This window comes from Carettochelys insculpta, chromosome 1 (genome assembly GCF_033958435.1).
Source record: "Carettochelys insculpta isolate YL-2023 chromosome 1, ASM3395843v1, whole genome shotgun sequence".
NCBI lineage: Eukaryota > Metazoa > Chordata > Testudines > Carettochelyidae > Carettochelys > Carettochelys insculpta.
Genome location: NC_134137.1, coordinates 247,983,402 through 248,002,500, shown reverse-complemented (window position 1 = coordinate 248,002,500; position 19,099 = coordinate 247,983,402). Strand labels below are relative to the sequence as shown.

The 19,099-nt window shown below is 42.6% G+C and overlaps 1 protein-coding gene across 1 annotated transcript in view; it reads right to left on the bottom strand.

The window, feature by feature from the left end:
• The window catches only part of EFCAB6 (EF-hand calcium binding domain 6), a 193,973-nt gene extending 181,008 nt beyond the window's left edge, over positions 1-12,965 (bottom strand). The window contains 4 exon segments of the mRNA XM_074983707.1: positions 5,954-6,020; positions 9,077-9,165; positions 10,277-10,497; positions 12,824-12,965. Of these exon segments, the coding sequence (XP_074839808.1) occupies positions 5,954-6,020; positions 9,077-9,165; positions 10,277-10,497; positions 12,824-12,965 (519 nt within the window).
• Between the last annotated feature and the right edge of the window lie 6,134 nt (positions 12,966-19,099).

Genomic DNA, 19,099 nt, shown 5'->3' with positions numbered 1-19,099 from the left:
CCGGCCTTTGAGGTGGCTGAAAGTCCTCTCGACCACCTGGCGTGCATGGTTCAGGCGGGTGTTGAACTGCTCCTGGCTGGCGCTGAGGTAGCCCGTGTAGGGGCACATGAGTCAGGGCTGGAGGGGGTAGGCTGCATCCTCCACAAGGCAGAGGGGCACGGTGGTGTCCCCCAGAGGGATCTTCCACTGGGGGATGTAGGTCCCCACCTCCAGCCGACGGCACAGGCCTGAGTTCCTAAAAACCCAGGTGTCACGGGTGCTGCCAGGCCAGCCAACATATATTTCCAGGAAGTGGCCCCAGCTGTCCACCATGGCCTGGAGGACCACCGAGTGCTAGCCATTCCTGTTCACAAAGCGTCCTCTGCTGTGCTCTGTGGTGCAGATGGGGATGTGGGTCCCATCCAGAGCCCTGAAGCAGTTAGGGAAACCCAGGCCAGGAAACCCCACAATGGCCGCATCCACGTCCCCAAGCCACATGAGCCTGTGGAGCAGCAGAGTGATCAGCGTGCAGACCACCTGCGGGGGGGGAAGACATGAGCACCCATGACGGGTGCACAGGGTGTGCCTGGCCCTTCCCCCGGGGTCCCCTCTTCCTGGTCTCTCCCCCTCCCCGTGGGGTCCCCTTACCTCCATGACGACAGCCCTGATGGTGGCCTTGCCCACACTGAACTGCTGTGCTATGGATAGGTAGCTGCCGGGAGTGGCCAGCTTCCAGACAGCAATGCCAACCCATTTCTCGACGGTGAGGGCACGCCGCATGGGGGTGTCCTGGTGCCATAGGGCAGGGGTGAGCTACTGGCAGAGCTCAAGGAACGTCTGCTGGCTCATCTGGAAATTCCGGAGCCAGCGGTCATCGTCCCACTCCCCAAGCACCAGCCATTCCCACTACTCTGTGCTGGTGGGGTACCTCCATAGCTGACAATGCGCCCGGAGGGGGGAGGCCAGGAGGGCTACATGGTGGTCTGGGGCGGTTCCTTCATCCCCCAAGGAGGACAGCTCATCTTCCAGGAGATGCTGGGTGGCTTCCTCCATGGCATCAAGCAGGGCGGCCCCTGCCCCGGGGTGGCCATGTGGGCTTCCGGCTGCTGCTGCTGCTGGGGGGTCCATGCTGCGTGCACAGGGTCTGCGAGTGGTTGTGGGTTCTGCGGACCTGTGCTGTGCAGGCCAAGTGTGCCTGAGAGGGGCCCTTTAAGGGAGCAGCTTGCTGTTTCTCCAGAAGGGCTAGTCCGCCCTGTGACCCTGTCCACAGGCTTTCCTAGCCCCCTTATTCCGACTGGGGCTGCTTTTGTGTGTAGACGCTCTCCTGCAGGGCCTATTTCGATGTAGTGCTTTCCTACATCAACGTTGAATGTCGACAGCACCAGTCCTGGAAGATGGGTGGATGCTACGTGTCGAAATAGCTTATTTTGATTTTGCTACATCGAAATAAGCTATTTTGATGTAGCATCCCAGTGTAGACGTAGCTATGGACATATACCTGTACCCTCAAATGCCTTCTTAGGGCTTGTTTACACTTCTGGGAAATTGACATGATCAAGGTCGACCTTCCAGAGTTCAATTTTACACATCTGTTATAATCTCATGAAATTGATCTATCTGGGGTTGGCATTCAACCCCTGTACTCCTTGCTATAGTGAGGGGTAAGGGAGGTTGATGGGAGAAATGTGCTTGACCACCTTCATTAGTGAAAACAGTCAGATAAATCGATTTGTGATGCATCCATTCTAGCTACTCGATTGCCATAGCTAGAATTGTATACCTGAAATCGACTGTCAGGTCCACTGTAGACCTGGCCTTATAAATTTGCTTTTTTCTAGTTGTTGGTTCTCTTCTTTCTCTTCTTTGCTAAGGTTGTTTTAGCTCCACAGCCACTAGCTCCTCACTTGAGTGTTCTTGCTCTTTTGTAAAGAGCTATTTTAGGTAACCAGTCTTTTCAGAGTCTAGCATTTTTTTTAAATCAATATTTCCTTTCCTGTGCTTTTGTGTGTGTAAGGAGAAAATCCTGCCCTGACTCTGAAACTATGGAGCTCTATTGGCAGCAAACCTGGTGAATTTCCATTTTTGCAAAGGGAACCCTTTCCCTTGTGCAGCACATTGACACTCCATTGACACTCAGGGGTCAGCAATCTTTCCTAACGGGACTGCTGAAATTTGATTTCTAAGTATGGTACAAGTGCTGGTGATACTTTTTAAAGCCACTAATATTCCTACTTACAACAGTTTAATTAATAAATAAATTAAGAAACAGAGCTTTAGCAGTTAGATGGTGGGTGGGAACATTAGCTGGTCTTCTGTTAATACACAGGTGGCATGGTTTTGAGCAAGCTCCTGGCTGCCTGGGGAGGAGGGGCAGGGCTGAGCTCCTACTGTGCTTGCCAATGAAAATCAACACATGTGCCATTCTTGGCATGTGTACCAGGGATTGCTGACCCGTGCTATCTATTCTCAAGATTTGGGTACAGGGGATTGGCATCACTGTGTGGCACAGAGCCCTGTTCTGTTGGAGCACCCGTTGGCATAGCATGCAGACAGTTCATGGTGTGGGCAGGCAGGGAAAGAGCCAGAAGATCTGTGGCTATACAGATCCTCTGGGCTTCCCTTTCGCATAGTGAGAGGAGCACAGAAGGACTGCACAGGCTACTTTACCCACTGTGCTGTTTTAACTTCTGCAGATTGGCTCTCTAGCCGCTCACTAACGCTGTGTCTACACTGGAGAGTTCTGTTGACAAATGGGGCCTTCTGTCGACAGAGTCTCCATAGAACTCTGCTTTTGCCTCGACAGTTATCCCTCAAAAATTTGAAGTATAACATCGCAGAAAATTGTCGACAGAAGTACAGTGTAGACACTTCTGTTGACAAAGAGGGCTTGCAGTTGCCAGGCAGCCGTTTGCAGAGCTGCCATTCTGCTTTCTGTCACCAGAGGGCAGTGTAGTCTGGCAGTTCTCTGTGGACAGAGCGAGTTGTCTGCAGCAGCAATCTGTTGACAGGTGCTCCTAAGTGTATGGGGGAAGATTCATTTTCTTTGTCTTTATACACATCTGCTTACCATCTGGCCCAGCTTCTTAAGCTGAGTTCTGTTTAGGATGTGCCATAAAAAATTCAGAATGTAATGGTCATCCTCCCTTTACAGTATTATTTCCCTCCCAGGGTCAAGTTTTCACCAGTTCTTCTGCTAGTGGTCTATTAATAAATTGTTATCCTGAGTGCATAGAAAGAAAAAAATACCCCATGTTCAGATCTATTTTGATGGCTTTGAACTTGCATTTGAAATGTTCCATCTCCCTTCCTAGCTTTTCTTTGCACTTCTAAATATTTAAGAATTATTATGAAGGTGGACAGGCTTACCCTGGCAAATAAAAGTGGTGATTATTGTGTCACAAAGTCACTTGGACTAGACAGAATGTTGTGTGGGTCATGTAGACCACCCGCTTGCTCTGCAGCAGCATGTATTTCATTATAATAGCACTCTGCATGCCTACTGAACCTTCCATTTGAGGATCTCAAGGGCTACGTCTACACTAGCCAAAAACTTCAAAATGGCCATGCAAATGGCCATTTCGAAGTTTTTGGCTAGTGTAGACACGGCCAAGGTGTTTTACAAGCATGCATGAGTTGAACATCAAAGTGGCCTTGTGAGGTGAAAATTACCATCCCCTGTATCGGGAGTGAGCAAACTTTTTATGTCGGGTCCCATTTTTCAGCCCTGCAATCAGCTGGGGGGCCCCCAACCTGTGGGACGACCACAGGAAGGGATGCAGGGGGGCACTCAGGAAGGGGGTGGGATGCTTGGGAAGGAGGTGCAGAGGAGGGGTATTCAGGGGGAGGGCCCCAGGAGGGTACGTGGGGGACTCGAGGGGTGCCCCAAAAGGGGTGTGGTGCTCGTGGGGATGTCTCGAAGGGAGGACCTGGGGGTTCGGCTGCATGACCACCCCTACCTTGTAGGCATTGCTCTTGCTGCGCAGGGCTAGGAGAGCACGGAGGTGGTGACACCAGACCGTGCTGTGTTGATGAGTGGCAGTGGCACCAGGCTAAAGGCGGCCTGGACCCCACACAGGCAGCACTCATTCCACACTGGCATCTCAGGGGACTCCCGGGAGCCACAGCATAACATGGGCTGTGGGGACAAATGCAGCCACCTTACTGAGCTGGGAACTCGGCAGGTTGGCCCCGCCGCTTGAGTCAGGGCCTCTGAAAATTCTGATTAGCCAAGCGACAGGGGTTGGGCACATCCTTGGTGACGGCGGAGGCTGCAGGGGAGAAAGGAGAGGGTGGGGGAGGGAGTAGAAGCCGGGGAAGGGGGGAAAGCTGATAGTGCTGTGCCCCCCTTTACAAAACATCACGCCCCCCCCACACTTTGCACACCCTGCCCTATATTACAGATAAAAAATGGCATTAAAATCCAATTTTTAGAAACGTGCAAAATTTCCCACACAATTAAAGTAATTGATTCAAACATGTTCCTATTAGATGTAGGAAAGGAGTTTGGTATAAGAATAACTAAGATGTCATTTTATAAGTGAATATTTAAGAGATTGTGTGAATACTAAGTGTATCTGAACATTTATATATTTCCCTGGTTCATTTCTATACTCTGAAATGCTTGGGGCTAACTACCATTTTCCTGCAATATATATGTCGCAGTAACCTTATCTTTAAGTTGAGAGTCTTTTCTATTAATGTATTTTTATACAGTACATATCACCTCTGTTTCCAAATGTCCTGAAAAATATAACACAGAACTTGGTAAATTAAATGTACCAGAACCCTAATTAGGACTTTGGGGGACATTTTCAATTCACAAATTTTGTAATAAGACAATATCTAAGCTGTTTCTTTTGTGGTGTGACATACTTCACATGAAAATGTAAATGTTACTCTCCAGTTATTTGCATATAGACAAATGAATAAAAGCTATGACATTAATAATAACTATATTCAGTTATGATTGATAGGCTTTTCTGCAGTGAGGAAAGATTGTCTTGGGTACAATCTGTCCTAACAGCTCTGCGATATGTTAATATTTTACTCAAACTAGAGAAAAGCTATATTCAGATGTCCACCATATAAAAGGTATACATGTGCTGGGGATGCTGCTGCAGCCTTTAGACTGTAATGGAAGCTGTAAATAGGAAGGATTTTATCATCCCCTCCCAACATATGTTCCATGCCTGTGCCAAGCAGAGGCAGGATTTGCATGAAGCTACATTCTAGAATATTTTTTGCTTACATTAAAATCTTGGGATGAGATACAAAATGACACATGATGCTCCAGAGGGCATAGAACATTCTTCTGTTGAGCTCTGTGCCATGATAAATATTTTCTATTATCTAGTGTTGCTGGTTGGCTTTATTGATATTCAGTTATAATAAAAGAGTACTATATTGATTTGGATTTTTTTTTTGCTCATAAAAGAAAAATATAGTTTACACATAGCCATTCCACTATTACCTGAAGCATTAGTAGAAGGTACCAGACCTTCTTCATATAACATGAAAACAACAAAGCAGTCCAGTAGCACTTTAAAGACTAACAAAATAATTTATTAGGTGATGAGCTTTCGTGGGACAGACCCACTTCTTCAGATCACAGCCATACCAGAACAGACTCTAGCATGGCTTTCTCTCTGTTCCTATAACATGGTGCTAGAGATATTATGCTGGATTCTCCATAACCTGTCCCCTCTTGTCACTGCATACTTTCATGCAAAGTGAAGGGACTAAAACTTTGTTGTTCTAACTTAGTAGCATTATTTTATCAACATTAAACAAATTTAACTGATTATCCATTGTACACTAAAGTAAAGAATCAGACCCCTTAAATAAATCCAGCTCTGTTACTCAAGACAGCAACATCTAGGACTGAAAGTATCAGTACCATTTATGTAATGTCACAACTTGAAAATAAATAATCATGTTATCAATTAGTTTCTGTTACTATCCACCCCTACCGTACCTTTTCCTTTAAGAGAGACTGCAGCTGATGTAATGCCATGGTTTGGCTGCTTTGGCTACCATTCCATCTAAAAATAAAGAAGAGTGGGATTAGACATAAGGCAAATACATTACATTAATGTTAGAAACCGACAATGCCGCAATTACTGAACCCAGTGCGGGTTTCGTCTAAGTATGGAATGAGTAAAGGCTACAGGAATGGGCCTCCACAATTATCCTGCACAGGGCTTCAGGCCCGGCTGCACTGCACTGCTCCATTGGTACAAGGCAGAACTAAAGCTGGTGGATTCAGCGCCCAGATTATCTCCATGTACAAGTGGATTCTCAAGCAATGCTGTAGCTCCTACACCTTCTGCTCCCTGGCTGATAATGTGGAGAATGTGTCTGGAGGACACAAGCACACCCTCACAGTGCCCAGGCAAGCCTCAGTTGTTATAAGAGCCCTATGGGGCCATTGCCTGCTGATACTGATGTGTGGCTGGACCAGGGAACAAGACTGACACACACAGGAGCCCTAGAATCAGGTCAGCACGCAGGCCACATCTGTATGTCAACGCACAGCTGCATCAGGTACTCCCCAGCCAGGAATGAGCATTTAGTCCTTTCAAAACCGGCCGAGCAGGGCCCAGCCAGTGGGTGGGAACCAAGGCAGCATGCTGACAGCAAGGCCCATTTGGTGGCTGGTGGATGCTATAGGCAATTGGAGTGCAGAGCCCTGAAATTGCAAGGTCCAAGGCAACCACCTTGCCCTAAGGCCAGGCCTGAACTTTTTGTAGGATCACTTTCAATGATCATTTCGCATGTGAGGTCTTTTAGAAAAAGAACAGCCAGACTTTTATTTTCACTTCCCCCATTTACTTACATCACAACCACAGACCACATCATTTTCACAGTTAAAAAATTTAAATTTTTTATAAGATGTGATAGATTCTAAAGTCCTGTTTTCCCAGGCTCTTCCAAGGGCTTAACCCTGCAAACCCTTATGCGCGAAAGTACTCACATGCGTATTTCCAGGATCAAAGGCTAAAGGCCACATTCTGTTCTGACTTACACCTATTGTGTTCACTGACATTGTATGAGCTTTAAATCAGGAAAGAAAAAAGCCCCAGGCTCACGCTTATGAATTTTTCTCTATAAAAACAGCACCTGCACTGCCCTCCAGTGGCAAGCTCCTGTAAATTAAGCTACAAGTATCCCACATTTAATCTTGCTTCACATTTTCTGACTTACACTGCATATATAGCTTTAATAAAACTTTACAAGTAATTGGTCAAAATGCAGCACTTTTTAATGATAGGCTTGATTCTCTGCTCCTCTTCACATGTATAAACCAAGATTTTATGAACTAAAGTCATTCAGATTACATGTGAAAGTGAGAGAAAAAATCAGGTCCCACGTTTAACCTACTTATTGTTTCCATGATACGAAAAAGGATTAATCTTTCATTTTGTGGATGAGACTTCAGTTTCTATTTAATTAGTTTTTGCTAATTAATCACAATTTTTGCAAAGCACTCTTATTTTGCTGGATGACAGCATCCTTAAATTCCTTCGTTCCATTTTCTGCTAACCTTCCTCTCTTCCTTTGCCCTCATTCTGCCTCCTTTCATTGGACTACTACCACTGTTCCTTCCCCTTCTTTCTCTGGGAGATTTGTTAACTTTACACTTGATGGCAAAACCTGGCTCAGAATCTGTAGAATACATTCTAAGGCAACTGTTTATCAGAGCCTGCTCCCACAGGCAAATCTGCCGAAGAGGGAATCTATGAAAGGAAATTTCCATGAGGATCCCATTGCAGAGTAGCTCCCCTGTTATCCTGGGGAGAGGCAGAGAATTAGGGGATAAAGAAAGGAGGTTATAGCACTTTTGGAGAAAAGCCGCTAGGTAACTGTAGGACTAGTTCTACAGTATAATGAACAGTATGGTACTCAGAATATGCTTTTTGCTATAGCACTCAGATATCTCTCATGTGAAGGGAAGACACTTATTTTAATCCCAAAATTACCTACCACACAAATTAGGTATTTCTGCACCTTTATTGCTAAAAGTGATTTATAAAAGAAATAACGAATGATAAAAGTGAAGCTCCAGACAGTGTTATTTACACTGAAGGAATTAATTCCAAAGCATTTTAACTTTCCTTTTGGAATAATACTTATGAGTGCCTCAGATTGGGCCTTGGTCACACACCGCAAGCTGAGTGATATGTTTTGAGTATTCCTAAAAATTTTAGCCTCTGCTCAATCTACCATCTCTTATACTCAGTTACACCTATCACCAGTTCAAAGAACACATCAATGAGTTGAAGCTTTCTATGTTTAAATTACAAGATCCGTGGTCTGACTGACTACCTCCTCTCCCTTTAGTGGTCATGTAAAATCTCTCTGGCAACTACACCAATTGTTTATATGGAAAAAATCAATATTTGGAAAGTACTTAATGTATCTGGAGTTATTTGTAACACCATGTAATGGCTAGACACAGAGAGCTAGAACTATTTAACCAGCATGCTCTCTGCAGACCACTAGCAAGTTCCCATGATCACAGATGTGAACAACATGATTACATAATAAAAAGTATCAGAGAGGTAGCCATGTTAGGCTTATCTTCAAGAACAACAACAAGCACTTCAATCTCCCTGGACTCCCTCCCTAAAAGATTTAAGAGTAGCAGTCCTAAAACAAAGAAATTTCAAAAAATCAAATGGAGAGAGAAATCTCTGAGCTGAATTTATTTGCAAATTTGACTCCATCAGCCAAGGATTAAACAGAGACTGGGAGTGGCTAGGCCCTTACAAAAGCAGCTTTTCTGCCCTGGGTATTAATATCTCCCCATTAGACTCTGACAATGGGCCACATCCCCCTGTCTGATCTGGCTTGGTTTTTCCTCTTTTGATACTTACTACTGATAATGGGCCATTTCCACCTTGCTTGATAGACTTTGTCACCTCTGGCCCTCCCTTTTACTCAGATCCCACTCTTTAAATTCCCCTCTGGAATACCTCCCCCGCCACGCATCTGATGAAGCGGGTCTTCGCCCACGAAAGCTTATGCTCCAAAACATCTGTTAGTCTGTAAGGTGCCACAGGACTTCTTGTTGTTCTCTATAATAAGAAGTTCTTACCTTCGCTGCACATTGGCACTTTTGGCAGGCCTAGTGAACTTGGCCAGGAAGTCCAGATATGGTACAGTAACTTTGCTAGTCATCGGAATCTACATTTCAGTAAAAAGAATTAAATGAATGGATTTATTGATGTATATATATAAAAAATCCTCCAGCAAGAGGCTATAAACTACACTTACAAGGGCCTCAGACTTAAAGATGATATAGGGCTTTTCTACACTACCACCCTCCTTCAAAGGAAGGATGGTAATTAGAGTGTTGGGATTTACTAATGAAGGGCTGCGCTGCATACGCAGCATTTCATTAAGAAAATACCCCCCGTGGCAACTTTGAAGTTGTAAACTTCGAAGTATGGCTCACGTCTAGCTGCGGCTCTCCCGCCAGTACTTCAAAGTTCTGGGACAACTTCGAAGTCCCTTTACTCCTCAAAATTTTGGAGTAAAGGGACTTTGAAGTACTGGCAGGTGAGCCATAGCTAGATGCGTGCCGGTACTTCAAAGTTTAAAACTTTGAAGTTGCTGCAGGGGGTTGGGGAGAAATTTGCTTAATAAAGTGCTGCGTATGCAGCACAGCCCTTCATTAGTAAACTCCCAACATCCTAATTACCATCCTTCCTTCGAAGGAGGCCAGTAGTATAGACACGCCATAGATTTTTTCCTGACACTAAGTCTATGATCTTTTGTGCCAATGTGTAAAAATATAGCCCTTCCAATGAAAGTGGTGAGACAATCTTTCTTTTGTTTCACATGCATATGAAAGGTGTTTCACATATATATGTGATCCACACATCACTTATCTGGCATAAGCAAGGACCCTAATTACTTACATTTTAACTGAAATTGGTGCTGAATTTTTAGAGACCCATATTTTTAAATCTGATCTTTCTCCAGGAATAAGATTGTGTACATACTACATTAGATCGTAATTTGAATAATTATCACAAAATCTAGTAATGAATTGTAACTTCTTCATACAATGAGCAAAAGAATGCAAAAAGAATCCTTTAAAAGTAATACATATGGCCAAAGCTAATTCATTTTATTCGTACGAGTTATTTTACTGTTGTCACTAGAACTACTTACATAAAGCCAATCTATCATCATTCTGATAATACCAGGCCTGCTCCCATTGAAATCAAGAGGAAAATCTTCCATTGACATGGATAAGAACAGCCTCTGAGTGATTATGCACTTAGCCTACCTGTGCCAGCACAGCATCAAACTGTGCTTGTGTCAGAGGAAAAAGAAAGGTTTCAATCACTCTTCTGAATTCGCCTTTTGTGACTGTTAGGGTCTGATCAACGTCAATTGTCTGAAATGCTCTTTTAAGTTCACCTTCTCTTTTGGCTGCCTTTTGAAGCAAAATCTGTTCAATGTCTGAGGAAGACAGTGTGGAATCTGGGACAGACGGCACAGATGTAGCTGTAAAACATATCAGACAATTACCAAGCACTCTTAAATCTGGCAAAATCAATTTTCTTAAAAAAATATTCAACATAAAGTAATCTATCTTTAGAGATATCACTGTAAATTAATTAACATTTGCGCAGTACTTTGAAGATCTAAAGCAATACAAAAATACTACGTATCATTAAGAAAATTCCCAACTTTTTCTTAATAACATTATAGCCAAAACGCTGGTTAACTTGGAAGATATCCTAAAAAGCATTTAAAGTAACAAAGTAAAACATATGTAAAGTAACTCACAATACATTTTTCCATCCTTTCCCCCACTAACACTCCCCCTACAGATTATTGCAGGACTAAACCAACCTTGCAAGTCTTTGCTTTGTATCATTTAGATGCTTTGGTCAAGTATTAAACTCCTTAGTGAAGTCATGTGCCGATGATGCTTCAGCATCACTTGTTTGTGTGCTGACTCCTTTGCAGATATGCATTTAACACACAATAGTCAGCTTGCTGTAAAAACACCCATGGGAAAGGAGAGCTGGCTAGTATGGTGACAAACAGTGGAATCTCTATTCAAGCCAGTTCCTCTTGACTTTAGTTAGAGCTTTGGACTGAGCAAATCTTGAATAAGGACTACACGATTTGGCTTGATGTCTTTTCTGGGTGTAAAGGATCAAATTCAGCCATCTATACAAATGCAATACTTCCACTGAAGTCAATAGGAGCTGAGCACACTAATCTAAAAACAGAAGTTAGTTGTGTGTTAAAGTACTGAAAATATTAATGCACAAGTCCCACCATCAAATTGTACACACTATTTCAGTTGCCTCCAATGGCAAGTATGCGTATGGAAGGATGGCAGAATATGGGCCTTTATATTATTCACACTTCCTTGCAGGTTCTCCTTTACACGTCTACTCCGTGACAGAGTGCTAAGAACCAGCAGCTGTACGAGCACTCTGGTCACTATAAATTCAATTAGTTCCCCAGGAGAGGACCTCATTAAGGGATGTCTTGCACATATCATTAATGGTGATCAGTTCTGACAATGGAAAAGCTGAGCATACCTAATCACACCTGGATGAGACGCCACTAAAATCAATGCAGCTGTTGTGAAGACTTATGCCAAGAGTGAATTTACACTTTAAACTAAAACTTCACAGCAGGGAAGAAGGGAAAAAGGCACGAACTGTGACTCGGGAAGCCATAGACACCAGTACATTTTACATTTTGGAAATGAGATATTCACAACTGTGTTGCCAACGGTTATTTCATTAAAATGATCCATAAATCTTCCAAATATAAAATATATGTCTGCTCTTTCACAGGTAAGCATATGATAATTCCAAGTGAGTTCCTATGGAATAACTGGATGTACATCAAATCTCTGGCACTGTCAGTAGTACACATGCAGCAATTCTGAGATCAAGAGTTAAATGGTTGCCCAGGGTAGTGGGCAGAAAGACTCTGCCCCCCAAATGCCTGTGCAACTGCAATAAAACTGTGTGGACTGCAGTGCTGAGTGCTGGGATGGGGAAGAAAGCCAGAGCTGTGCTCCTCAACCCTTTTCCCTCCCTACAAGTAAGTGAGAAGGGATGGGATTGGACTGGACAAGAAAAGGCCATGACTCCTTCCCTCCTATGCATCAGCCAGTACAGTTGAACAGACACTTCCTGTGCGAGTCTGTGTGAGTGTAGGGAATGGACAGAGGGAATACGATGCAGCCTGTAAAAGGCTGTAACAGATTACTCCCATAAGATTGTGAGAGGGGAACACTGGAGATATGGCATATCAGACAACTCTCTGAGGCACTGGATGTCTTGGAATACTGCAGCTTGCTCAGGGCTGTGTCAAAAGGCACAGTATGTCTAAGTGAATAACTGAACTAAGCAGGACGAGAATGCAATGCCCAAGGCAGCTCAGGCTGCATTTGTACAGACTGAACTGCTCTAAGTCAGGCACCCTCAGGACCTGGCCAAAGCCAAACCAGTGAATTTGCCGAACCATAGGAGAGCTATATAGTCTAGCAGTATTGTCAACACTTTCTCAGCTTACTGGGCTCTTAGAAGACATTTAGAGGTAAATTAGAATTAAAAAACAGCTCACAACACTGAGAGCCAGGACTGATGGCTATAAACGAACTTTATGAGACTGCAGGAAAATTGGCCACACCCATGATAAGTGGATATACATATAACTAAACTCATGCTGGACCACAAATATTGCTGGACCAGAAAATGCCAGAGTAGAGAGGTTTAACCTGTACTGTCAACCATATGGGGATTTCAGTTTAAATCCTGCTGCTTTTAAAATGTACAGCTTGACACTCTCCACATACTTGAAGCTGATTTAATTGAGCTTGGTCTGCTTCTGCATGATGATGTTCTTCCTGGTGTAGACTGCGGTCTTGCAGTAAATACGATTCCATGAGAGTAGGGGCGTAAACCACTGAAGTCTTCTGCACTCACCACTTTTGCCATGGTCCCTTGGAAATTTACAAACACAATTACATCACAACTTCAGCACATATGACACAAAAGGAAGCAATTTGACTGGTGGCAGTATCAAGAAGTATAAAAGTTGACAATGAACAGAGGCCCAAGTTGCCGAGGCAATTCTGACTAACAGAGAACCAAATCTGGCTACATAGATATGGGACTTTTTTAAACTGTTCTTTGGTAATTAATTAAAGTTTGTCCTATGTGGACAATTTCAAATCTGTGTTTCAGAGTAGAACATAACATATAAATAAAGTAAAACGTGCCTTAAATAATATACAGTTAGCTAGCTGAACTTTTAAATGTCATTGTCATCTAGATCAGGGGTGTGCAAAGTGGGAGGCAGGCCCCCTCGGGGGGAGAGGGGCGTGAAATTTCATAAGGTGGGGCACAGCACAATTGGCTGCTACACCTTAGGCTCATCCATCTAATTAAAAATGTTGAAATATAGTAGGGTCTCAATACTCGCGAACCTGAGGTTCGCAAATTCAATTATTCTTGAGTGACCAGAGCGACCACTTCCCTGGGGCTCTGGGCAGGAGCACTGACAGCCAGAGGCTGCCACATTCATGAAATTCAACATTTATGAACCTTATAGACTAACAGAAAAGTTTAGAGCATGAGCTTTCGTGAGTTAACTCACTTCTTCAGATGCTGGTCCTGGAAATCTGCAAGGCCAGCTATAAATAGGCCAGAGCAAGGCTGGGGATAACGAGGTTAGCTCAGGCAGGTTAGCCTGCCTGCCTGAGCTAACCTCATTATCCCCAGCCTTGCTCTGGCCTATTTATAGCTGGCCTTGCAGATTTCCAGGACCAGCATCTGAAGAAGTGAGTTAACTCACGAAAGCTCATGCTCTAAACTTTTCTGTTAGTCTATAAGGTGCCACAGGACCCTTCGTTGCTCTACAGATCCAGACTAACACGGCTACCCCTCTGATACTTGACAACATTTATGAAGGTTCCCAACACAGAACCCTCGCGAATGTTGAGACCCTACTGTATGTCACTGTTTTTATGTATGTGTATTCACATTTATAAGCTGATTAATAGAGTTTTTACATTCTATATACTTATTTTCTTATGTGTGCTGAAAGGGTTTTTTTTTTTTCATATGAACTTAACTGAAATTTCCATCTGTTTGGATTCCATTAGACAGCTTGGGTGGCCCTGTTAATTGCAGGGAAATGTGGGGCCTGACGTAAGAAGTTTTCTCACCCCTGATCTAGATGGTATGCATACTGGAAGACTTTAAAATAGGAATATTGGCTTGCTTCTTTCAAGATGAACAGTTTTAAACTATTACAGTTCTTGGGAGTTTGCTATATATTATTGCTGGAAGACAATGCAAAAACTGTATATTATACAGTACACATCAATGACTGCTTTACATACAAAAGCTTTGTTAGTTTTTCTGGTGAGAAAAATCAAGGCAAGTTACATGCAAAAACAGCCTGGTGGACTTCAGAAAAAAAAAAAAAGGTGCTTTTGTCTCATAGGCAATGCCTAAAATGTGATGGCATAATGTGACACATATATACTTATTCTCAAAGGGCATACTAGGACATTTGGCTCCATCATTCTGAAATAGCTGTTTTCAGTGCCAATAGAATTGAACAGTCTCAAACACCACCACCATCCAACACTTTCAGCACTGTTTCTTGATCATTATTGACATAACTTGGGCTATCTTCCCTCAGATATTAGCTATATTTAGCTCTAGTGAAGTTCTATTGGTATGAGTGGAGTTGTGCCAAGGATGAACTTGATTTCAAAGGCCCCATCTTTATTTTCTTCCACCTCGATAGTTTGCACCAGAAAGTTTGCACTATACAGAATTGAATAACAGGCACAAATTGGAATACTCATGCCTGTAGCTTCGTTATCTGTGCCTATGATCAGCTATTTGAAGACAAAGACACTCATTCCTATGTCTACAAATAGATTGCAGATGGCACCTGAATTTCAATTACAGGGACAAAATACAGGTGCAAATTTTGGAATAGAAAATAGTATTCATGGTAAAGGTGCCTTTTTGAAAACATTGCCCATTATGGACAAATAACTACAGGCATATTCCAAGATCCAGGTTAAGACATCCTTATGCACAACGAAGTAGAAGTGACAGAACAAGCACAAGATGTGACTCCTAAGCCTAGGATTATGAGAAAATAAATTTGATAATTAGGTGAATTTATTTCCATGGTTCAAAATACCTTCTCCTGAGAAGTTCATTCTGAAAATATTCCAGGCAGAAAAAAAAATTACTGAGAATATACAGATGTAATTTTGGTTGATATTCTGTCTCTATAGCCATCAACAAAAGAAAATGAGCCCTAAGCAAAACATTGCTTCTTTTTTCACCCTTCAGGCAGAAAACATCATTCCTCTGCATTTGCCCCGAGGCCTAATATCCCCATCGGAGCAACCAAATGTCTGACACCCTACCAGCAGCTGTTATGAAATCTCTACTCCTTTAAACTGTAATTAACTAGGATCTGGTTTCCAGGAGGTTGTGGACCTCAATAAAACATGCTTAAATAGCAAGATTGATCACAAATACAGGTTGAACCTCTCTAGTCTGGCACTATCTCATCTGGCAACATCCATAATCTGCCATGATTTTAGTTAGACAGATGACCTCTTCTCATGGGTGTGGCCAAGTTTCCCATGGTCCCATTAAGTTTGTTTACAGCCGCCCATCATTGCTCTCAGAGTTCTGTGCTGCTATTTTGCCGCAATTTACCCCAATGTCTTCTAAGAGTCCAGTATGAAGTGGAAGTGTTTGTAATGTGTCTAGACAACATAGACCTCCCGTGGTCCAGCAGATTCTCTGCTTTGGAAAATTCAGCAAAGTCCAGCAAATTCTCTCATTTGGCACTAGTCAAGTCCCAAGGGTACCTGACCAGAGAGGTTCAGCCAGTACAAGCAGACGATTCACATTTCTGTCTCAGGCACCATCAAGACCTACCTCTAGCATGTGAGATGTGATGATAAAAAAAGTATGAGGTATGTGCCATCTGCCTAGACAAAGAGAAATGTCTAGCCACACTTGTCTTGTCATCAAAGAGATATATCTATCATTTTGCTAGCAAATTAACTGTTGGAACAACTATGGTGAAATAAGTGTGTGGGTTACTATCTAGGTTAAGAAAAAGAGCAGGTAACTATTGTCACAATCCTGTTTCTAACTAAGTCATAGCAAAACTTTCTTTGAACTTCAGTATACTAGGATTGAGCCCTATGTTAGTCCAGCAAAAACCAAAACCAAAAAAGAATCTCTTAATCTATGATCCTGTTTCACTTTTCACTTTTGCCAATTTTCCATCTGCATCACCACAAGAAATAAATTAGAAATAATTCAACTGAGTTCAGTGGAATCATTCCTTGGCGCTACTCCTGATTTAATGAAGATCTTCCTGGTTTACACCAATGCATATGATCAAGCCCGCTGATTTCATTTAAATACACTATCAATAACCTCAGTGCCAGATCATCACCTGGTGTAGATCAGCACAGATCCACTGACTTTGATGACTTCAGCTGGGATACAGCAATTTACTGTACAAACTTACAACAGTTTTCAGTTGCAGATCTGGCCCTCTATTTGTTTCAATTTAAATATATTTATTGGTATGACAATATTTATAAAAATATTCCCTAAATCCATGTATCAAATTTCTAAGTGATGGGTTTATTTCACAGTGGTTGTGGATAAATGGGTTTTATGCAACAGTTCCATTTTGTTTTCCATTTCTGACTTGGCGGCAGACTGCAGCAACAGCCTGACGATATGTGACATTCTTCTTCTTTTCTATCAAATACAAACTGATTTCCTGGCTTTTTAGGTTATTGTACTGCTGATGTTTTCTCATACTATCTTGATGGTAATCGTAATAGAGGTGGTGGGAGGTATGCTGGCTCCATGCACCTGTTGTAATAACTGGATATACAAATTCATGCTAATTGTCAGTTTCACAATGAACACTTATAAAGGGTTACAATAACCTATAATAATAAATGTTAATGGAACCAAGCTGTAAAAGGGAAATGGAAAAACTAAATCTGTGTAAGGAAAAAGGCCCACTGCAGTAATTTGACAACTCTATTAAGGTCACCACTTGTAAACAAGATCAGTGTGAGGGGTTAGCTGGCTATGGCCTGGGTTAGGAGAGGCACTGGCTGGGCTGGGGTCAGTCTCAATGCTAGGGTATGGCTGATAACAATGAGGCTGGGATACAGGAGCAGGAAAGGCAAGCCCCGCCACCCCTTCGCCAGTTGAAAGGGGGCTGGAACGCTGAAACTGACAATGGAGAGAAGTGTGAAAAGAAAAAGTTGTATTGGAGCATGAAGAAGAAGCAAAAGAGAATGGGGAATAGCCTCAGACTGGGAAAAAGGGAGGAAAAAAGACCAACTATATTAAGATTTGAAGAAGTAATGCACAGAAATGAGAAACAAAAATAGGGCAAAAGTCACCATTTCATAACTGTTGAATCAGTGCCAGAAGATGTGAAAACAAGAAATATTAACCCTCTGAAAATTTGAAATGGCTAAAGTGATGCAGCAGATCTACTGATAGAATGTACAAATAGAGAAAAAGTTAAAAATCTTCTTAAAACTATAACCTTATGGAAGTGGAAGTCAATTTATCAACAGTCCATATTCCTGACACAAACCAAAGGGGCTACCTATGGAGTGCCAATAAGAATCTCTGAGAAAGGTGGAAAGAAGAGTATATATGAAGACAAAGCATGATACTTATAGAAGAGAGGGAGAAAACTAGCCATCTACAGTGGTAGACCTATCACTTAAAAGTGAGACACTTCTGGGTAGGAGCCAAATAGAGTATCAGTTCTTTCTGAGTTATATCACATATTGCCTGCCCTGCCAGCCTCTTGTGAGTGCTTTCTTGGTTTGGATATGTGGTATTCATTTATCATCATCATTGTACTGGTGCATAAGGCAGCAACCTAGGTCCTCCACTTCTGTATTCCAGAACCCAGTGGTGGTCTTGGTCTTAGCATTCCAGATTTCCATCTTCATGTCAGTAGCTTCATGTCTGCTTTCACCACTGGTAGTCACACAAATCACTGTAAGTGACTCTGGAAGGCCATCACCCATAGTTGAGAAGGGACTCTTTGTTGCTGTTTCCATAACAAAAAGGCTTTTTCTAGGTTGGGTTGTTAGTTCTGAGCCAAACCCCCTGGAGGATTGGTGTGCATGCTTAGTCTGGCTCCTCCCCACTTGACTTTTCCAGCATGGTTGAACCTGCCAGGAGCACTAAGTTCCCACCAGCACAGCTCCTGAGATCGTAAGAGCATGCAAGCTACCCTGCCCTAACAATGCGCATGCACAAGGGGAGGTAGTCATTTCTAAGAGAATAATAAGGTGCAGTAAATGTGGAGGAAATTGTTTACATGAGAACTGCATGGAAGGAACCTAACCTACATTCAGCAGTTGTGGAGGAAAACCACAGTGCAGCATATAGATGATGTGTGGCAGCAGAAGGAGCTACAGAAATACACGTGATTAAAATAATTAATAAAGCATCACATGTGGATGCTATCAAAAGGTGCCCACTGCAGAAAACAGCAAAGTACTCGAGATGTACAGGGCACCAGAACTTATCACTGGTCAGAGAGAAGAATATGAGAGGAAAGGGAGAGCATGCATTACTTGTAGATAATCAAAAGTGTACAGTATTCATTATAGAAATAATTGTTTGCAGCTTGCAGATGGGAGAAAAGCTGAAAGGATTTAAAACATAGCAAAAGCTGCAGAAAAACATCTAAAAATAGACCACCTCTCTACAGACTGCATTTACGTGATGGCAATAGCACAGCTTAAATAACATCGTCTTAACTATCCTTAGCTGGAATGTTTATAGTTTAGTAAGGTGAAGACAGGAATTTAAGCAAGCCATCTCTGACACAGGGAAAAAAGCCTGATAACGCATGTGTGCAAGAAACACGTATAATAAGTAAATTTGAGTCAATCTACAAGGAAGTGATCTCCAGAGGGATCGAGAGGCTACCAGAGAAGGGATGGTTTTCTACACTTACAATTGAGGGACTCAGTTACATAGCAATAAATGTGCAAAAACTAAGTTTTGAATATAAT